At 41.0% G+C, this 7,068-nt stretch overlaps 1 protein-coding gene across 1 annotated transcript; it reads left to right on the top strand.

Annotated features, from left to right (window-relative positions):
- Positions 1 to 3,660: 3,660 nt before the first annotated feature.
- Positions 3,661 to 4,899, top strand: SLC35G2 (solute carrier family 35 member G2). Its single transcript, XM_035133925.2, has one exon. The coding sequence runs from the start codon at positions 3,661 to 3,663 to the stop codon at positions 4,897 to 4,899; it is 1,239 nt and encodes a 412-aa protein (XP_034989816.2).
- Positions 4,900 to 7,068: the final 2,169 nt, after the last annotated feature.

Here is a 7,068-nt window from a genome sequence, read left to right as displayed (position 1 = left end):
GTATATAAGGTGTTGGGGGAGGGATAGTACCTCTGGTGGGGAACACATTGTGCTCCTTCTTGGGTAGTTTGTCCACCTTGGGTCCTCATATTGCACTCAGCTCTCACCTATAGCTCCTAAAAACTGTCAGCCGCACCCTGGGAGCAGTTTCAACTGACTGGCTAAACCAGGTGCGGCTAGCTGATGGGTCTCAAACCCTATGGAGCCTACCTGCGAAGATAGGCTCCAGAGGATTCAGCGGATGATGCCAACAGTGGGTCCAACGGTCAAGAAGGCACTTTCTGCACATGCTGTAAAGGGAAATAAGGGGGAGATGGGGCTCCTTCAAGGAGAAGGAAAGCTCTGATCCTAAACCAGGCATCCCCAAACTGCGGCCCTCCAGATGTTTTGGCCTACAACTCCCATGATCCCTAGCTAACAGGACCAGTGGTTGGGGAAGATGGGAATTGTAGTCCAAAACATCTGAAAGGCCGAAGTTTGGGGATGCCTGTACCTTTGCTGCCTTGTTGAATATCTTTGGGAGAAGAAAAGGCTAAGGAGTAAACCCTACACAAATACAGCGTGGAGTCCCTAAGACGGCTGGATGATACCTTGTATTGTATATCTCCTTCCAGCAGCTCCTGCAGCCAAGCTGGTGCCAAATGTATTGCTCTGCTTTCTTTTGGACCACATCATTGAGGCTGAGGGGGGAGGGTCTTGTCATCTCAGGCATCTCAGGACCTCCATACACATTGCCCTGGCTTGCGCCCTGTGGATGTCACACTGTACTTTGACTTCACCCCTGGAGGCCATTGATCAGTCAGTACATTTCCCCCTAAATTTTAGGCTTTTAGATAGAACTTCTGACTACTGCTATAATCCTGCTTATATCCAGGAGTATAAATGAGCAGTTAGTCATCTCAGCCATGGTATTAACCACTTAACTAGCAATCATCAGATAGGACCACTTATACTATAAATTATTTTCATTGAATGCACTTACATAAGGCGTAAGAACTTCTACATTAGCATATAAAATCATGTCTCAGAATGTGGATGAATCCAAAGCAGTTACTATGGGGGTTCCTCCCCCTTTATGTTATATTCATCGTCTGTTTAAGATGCTAATTAAAAACCTGTCTTTGCAGCTGAGGATGAGGAAACCATAATGTTCAAGCCCTGCATGTCATGAAAAGCATGCATCGTTTATATTTTAAATGATTGCATTTTTTCTTCCTTTACCAAAAAGGGATCACAAAAGTCTTGTAATGTGTCATCTAAAACATATGCTCCACTGGCAGGATTGCTAGTAAGAACGATATTTATTCCCCTCCACAATTAGTAGTGACGGTGCTGTCAAATGCCCTTGAGCTCTACTGAGCATGCTCACTTTTTCTGGTCTGTTCATTGCATTTGATTCTTTAGCTGTAGCCTCTCTCTCCCCTTCATTGCTTTTATGTGCAGACAGAAGAGACGGTAACCAAAAGAGAATCTACACTCCATAAACTGACAACATTTGGGTCTGTGTTTCTGGATTCACAGGTAGCTATTCTCAATTCTCTGTTTTCTTCTAATTTAAAAGACAGGGATGGATACACTATCGGATGCTGGAGAGCATATTTTATCCCTTTAACATCTCTTGGTATGGTATATTTTTGAGGGATCACTCACTCAGCAGCTTCTAAACAAGAGGTAATTTTTTTCTCTTCTTTGGTTGTTTTATTGTTTTCTCTTCTTGCATGACGTTTCAGCTGTAATTTGGTGTCTGCTTAAGCAAAACCTTGTTTCATTTTAAGTACATCGTATTTTTGCAGGCATGTAACTTTAAAGCTGTCATCTCTTCAAACCATGAATGGGAAATCACATAGCAACTTTTGAGTGCCCTAGTTTCAAAAAAATTGTACTAAGCAGCTGATATTACAGCTAGAAATCATGCTATATATCTTGGGAGGAACACTCTCTCATCTCTGTTTTTGTTGAGTATCCATGCTGCTGAGATCTCTTCAACTGACACTCACTAGCTCTGAGGGTACCTCATTCCCTCCCTGTATTTTATATCAGCACTGAGGTTGCGATTCATTTTTCAGCATGTCTGCTGTCTAAGAATCTAACAACTTACTGTATTGGATGGGAGACCACATGTTGAGATTTCTGCATTGCAGGGGGTTGGACTAGATGATCCTCAGGGTCCCTTCCAACTCTACAATTCTATGATCCTATGGTTTTACACAGTGCTTTTTTTTCTTTAAAAAACCGTTTAGGGGTGCTCTCATTTTGCCTCAAGAAAACCACCATTTTATAGTTCAAATCTGGAAAAATAAATACAGTAAATGGACAAAAGTACAAAGAATCACAAAATGCTTAGGGGTATGCATACCCTTGCATACCCCCAGAAAATAAGCACTGGTTTTACATTTTAATTATAAGGCAATGCACCTTGTGCCATAAAAGTAAACACTATACAGTTGGGGGGTGGGGGAAAGGTTAGAGAATGAGTTGGATGACTTAAGTTTGTTCATGTTTGCATAATAAGAAAGCAATATTAAATTTGTCATTTGAACCATTTTAGCTAGCAGCATTGGTACAATATTTCCAAATAGTTAGTATTACAAATTTTAGACCTGAGTTTATGAGCTACTGTGCCTGCAGCTAGCTAGCTAGCTAACTAACTGACTTATGTGCCCATGCAACATCATAACCTGTAGCATCACACTAGCATTCCAAATTGTTGAAGAACATCATTACTGGTCTGGCAGCACAGGTCAACACAACATCAGAAAAAGCTACCACCCCTAAAGCTGTTGCATTGCACAGAGATAGGTAGAGAAGAATAGAACTGGGGGTGACGTGTATATAGGGCATCTTCACCCTAAAGGATTTTAGCCACTACAGAGACAGCTATGTAAGTAAAGCCATATTTCATAGATGTGAGTGCTGCTGTTGATTCAATTTTAAACCTGTTTTGGACAGATTTGACCCAGAAAAGGTGACCTAAAAGTGTTAAAATAAGCAACAAAAACACTTAATCTGGTATAGCATTACTAAGGAGTATCAACAGCAGTGGAAATAATATTGGAACACAAATACAGAATTCTAGCATGTACCTGGCTACATATATGCAGAATATATGCAAATATGCAGAATAACTACATATCGCTGCAGCTACCGGTATATATGCTGCATGGCACCCCAGTGCAATTGTGCACAGCTGCTGGGCCAAACTCTGTTGAGACATATTCTGTAACAAAGCTGGTTTCTGCATCTAGCCATCACAAGGTCACATTCTGGGTCAAAATGGAATCTCTCTATATTTGACTTAAGTGTAAAGAGCCCTTCAGAATGAACCATTTCTAGAACTGCAATAATAAATTAAAGCACAGGAAAAATGGTACAGGTATTGCAGGGGAGGTAAACACCAGGCATATATTGTCTAATAATAGCATGTGCATTGATGATTATAGCACAGCATACTAATCTCATGTCACAACTGGTTTTCTGTAATGGTTATTTATATTCAATCTGGTGTCTGCTCAAGCAACCCCAGCTTACCTAAGGCATCAATAGAACAGTAATGATTTCTTGATGGTAAAAGATTGCAGAACAGGTTTATCCATGCTGAAATGATTATATTTTGTTTGCTTCCCCCCCCCCCTTTGTGATCAGTCCTAGTTACCTGAGGAAATGGATACTTCACCTTCCAAACAATATCCAGTAAAAAAACGAGTGAAAATTCATCCTAACACAGTGACCGTGAAATATACTTCTCATTATCCACAGCCTGGAGAGGAAGGGTATGAAGAAGCAAATGAAGACAATGAGAGTTTTGTGGAAGATAATCCAAAGCGAAGACTGCTGAGCAATGGCCAGCGGAGAGGAAGGTCCTTCTTTGGCACTATTGACATCCCATCTCAGGAACCACAAAAGCCAGAAGCTAATAAGAGTGGTCAAGGCCAAAGTTTTGTAGACAGAAGCATTTTTCAGTCCAGGAAGACTTGGGCAGTGCTTTTTGGATCTGCTTTGGCCCATGGTTGTGTTGCCCTGATAACTAGGCTTGCTTCTGACCGTTCCAAAGTGCCATCTCTAGAACTGATCTTCATTCGCTCTGTTTTACAAGTGTTTTCCGTCTTAGTTGTGTGCTACTACCATGAGGAACCTTTCGGACCGAAAGGATACAGACTGCGGCTGTTCTTTTATGGAGTATGCAACGTTATTTCCATTACCTGTGCTTATACTTCCTTTGCAATAGTACCCCCAAGCAACGGGACTACAATGTGGAGAGCTACCACCACTGTCTTCAGCGCCATTTTGGCATTTTTATTAGTAGATGAGCGATTGGCTTACATTGATGTAATTACGGTAGTGAGTAGCATCTTTGGTGTTTGCCTGGTCATGATCCCCAACATTGTTGATGAAGAAGATTCTCTGCTGAGTATCTGGAAAGAGGCCTTTGGATATACCATGACAGTTATGGCAGGCTTAACTACAGCTCTCTCTATGATTGTGTACAGGTCCATTAAGGATAACGTCAGCATGTGGACAGCACTGTTTACCTTTGGTTGGACTGGAACAGTGTGGGGAGCCTCCACCATGTTTTTCCTCCAAGAGCCAATAATTCCACTGGATGGAACAAGCTGGGGCTATCTCATGGGCATCTGCATATGTTCCACAGTGGCTTTTCTGGGTGTCTATTACGCCTTGAACAAATTTCACCCTGCCTTGGTCAGTACAGTGCAGCACCTGGAGATTGTGATAGCCATGATCCTTCAGCTCCTTGTGCTACGCATCTTCCCCAGTATCTATGATATGATTGGGGGAGCGGTTATCATCATCAGTGTCTTTTTCCTTGCGTGTTATAAACTGTCTTGGAAGAACTTAAGAAAACAAGATTATGAGGAGATACTAGATTCTTGCATTAAATGAATGCAAAGCTGTATTCTGTTTACTGATATCTACAATTAATATTCATTTGTGTATGTCTTTTGTATAGTGTTGTTGACAGTATACTGCCATTTCTTGTCTGAATATAAAAAGGTTACATCTGCCCTAGTATAGCTCAGTGGAGTTGCACTATAAATTTCTGTCCTGTGTAGGAGAAATGTTTTAAAATGTTAACGCTGTGAAAATTAGATTTTCCTCTTAACTAGTATGTAAGAAGTGCCAATATTCAATATACACAACTCTGTCCTTTAAAATATGTCTCATTAGAGTCTAGCAGGCATAGTCAGACCCTAAGGTTTTTATATCAGACTATGATGTTCACCTGTGATAAAGCAACCATTGGTAGGGTCTCAGGCAAGGTAGTCTTCAGAAGGAAATAGCAAACTGAGCCCCTTACCTTCTCACAACAAATAACCAGATCTTAAATGGAAGTTTTTACAGAGGCTTGTTGTTGTATAGGTTTTGTCACATTACCTATTCTAGGTTGTTATATACATACCGTATATGGTTTCTACAGATTTCATCCGGCTTGTCAATTTGCATTTCTTGCATTGACTGGAGCTCACTGATGGTGTGTAGCCTCAAATCTGACCTGACAACCTCAACTCACAGCATGCTTGATGTGGATTCAAGAGCAGAGAGATTGTGATTGCGGAAAGAAGCATAGCAGGTGAACATGGACACTGAAAGAGCAGAATGATTGCTCATGGAAACAATACATTGTTTGTTTTTAATATGTAATGTTTTATAAATAAGAATTTTAAAATGTATGTAACAATGATGGTGATGATAATGATAATGATAATGATAATGATAATAATAATAATATATTTGATCTCTGCAGCAATAATTTTATATGAATTATTCCAGGAATCTCCAACTCAGTTCCTGCCCTGCAAAGGTCTTCATTGGCAGCCATTGGCAGGGGCCCCATAATCTCAGTTTAATATATTTTTTTAAGTCAAGTAACTAGCCCTTAAGATATGAAGCAAAATGTGCAGGTATCCTTCTAAGTAATTTATGTGAAGTGTGCCAGCATGGCTCACTTTTCAATGTTTTTAGCCAATGGGTGAAGTCAGATATGTGATTGATATATAAGTGACACCAGGCACCAGAAATCCCTGGGGTTCTCCCCCCTTTCATGCATCTTTCCTGCTTCTGTCTTATTTTCTAGCAGTCCTTGGAATCTGTAGTTTGACCTTCCTGTTTTTCTAGCACCCAGGACACATCTGTCCTCTGGTGCGCTCACCTGATATCAGGTACTCCCTAGAAGTTATTTTCTGCAAATGCTACTACCGTACAGAATAAGTGCAAGTTGATTTAAAGTATCCTCTTCCCAAACTGAAAATGTGAATATTTTGCAAAAAGGCTTAGACATGTGTCTTGGTGTGTTAAAGATGATGTCCAGGCACTCATTAAGAATTCACTGTGTAGTTAACCTGCAGCACAATGGCTTGTATGCCTACTTCAGAAGTACCGTAAGTCCCTTTGTGTTTAATGGGGCTTATGTCACAGGTTAGTAGATGCAGGACAGCAATTTAGAATTGGGTTTTGGATTGGTATTGGGAAAAATATGGTTTTTGTGCCTTGAAGAACTGAATCTCCACAATCAGGACCAGAATGACATAGTTGATTTCCCATGGTAAGGGGGGGGGGAGGAGGAGAGGGAGGGAAACAACATCAATGACTGTAATCTCTAATTTTATGTCCAAGCTGGAGAGTGATGACATAGTATATTTCTACGAACCTAGAGTCATAGAATCATAGAGTTGGAAGAGACCACAAGGACCATCCAGTCCAACCCCCTGCCAAGCAGGAAACATCATCAAAGCATTCCTGACAGACGGCTGTCAAGCCTCTGCTTAAAGACCTCCAAAGAAGGAGACTCCACCACATTCCTTGGCAGCAAATTCCACTGTCGAACAGCTCTTACTGTCAGGAAGTTCTTCCTAATGTTTAGGTGGAATCTTCTTTCTTGTAGTTTGAATCCATTGCTCTGTGTCCGCTTCTCTGGAGCAGCAGAAAACAACCTTTCTCCCTCCTCTATATGACATCCTTTAATATATTTGAACATGGCTATCATATCACCCCTTAACCTTCTCTTCTCCAGGCTAAACATGCCCAGCTCCCTAAGCCATTCCTCATAAGGCA

The sequence above is a fragment of the Zootoca vivipara genome, chromosome 5 (genome assembly GCF_963506605.1).
Source record: "Zootoca vivipara chromosome 5, rZooViv1.1, whole genome shotgun sequence".
Taxonomy (NCBI): domain Eukaryota; kingdom Metazoa; phylum Chordata; class Lepidosauria; order Squamata; family Lacertidae; genus Zootoca; species Zootoca vivipara.
The sequence above is the reverse complement of the archived record's forward strand: the minus strand, read 5'-3'. Positions and strand labels throughout refer to the sequence as shown.

What these genes read in the sequence shown, in the direction of transcription:
- SLC35G2 (XM_035133925.2), top strand. Translation starts at nt 3,661, where the DNA reads ATGGATACTTCACCTTCCAAACAATATCCAGTAAAAAAACGAGTGAAA.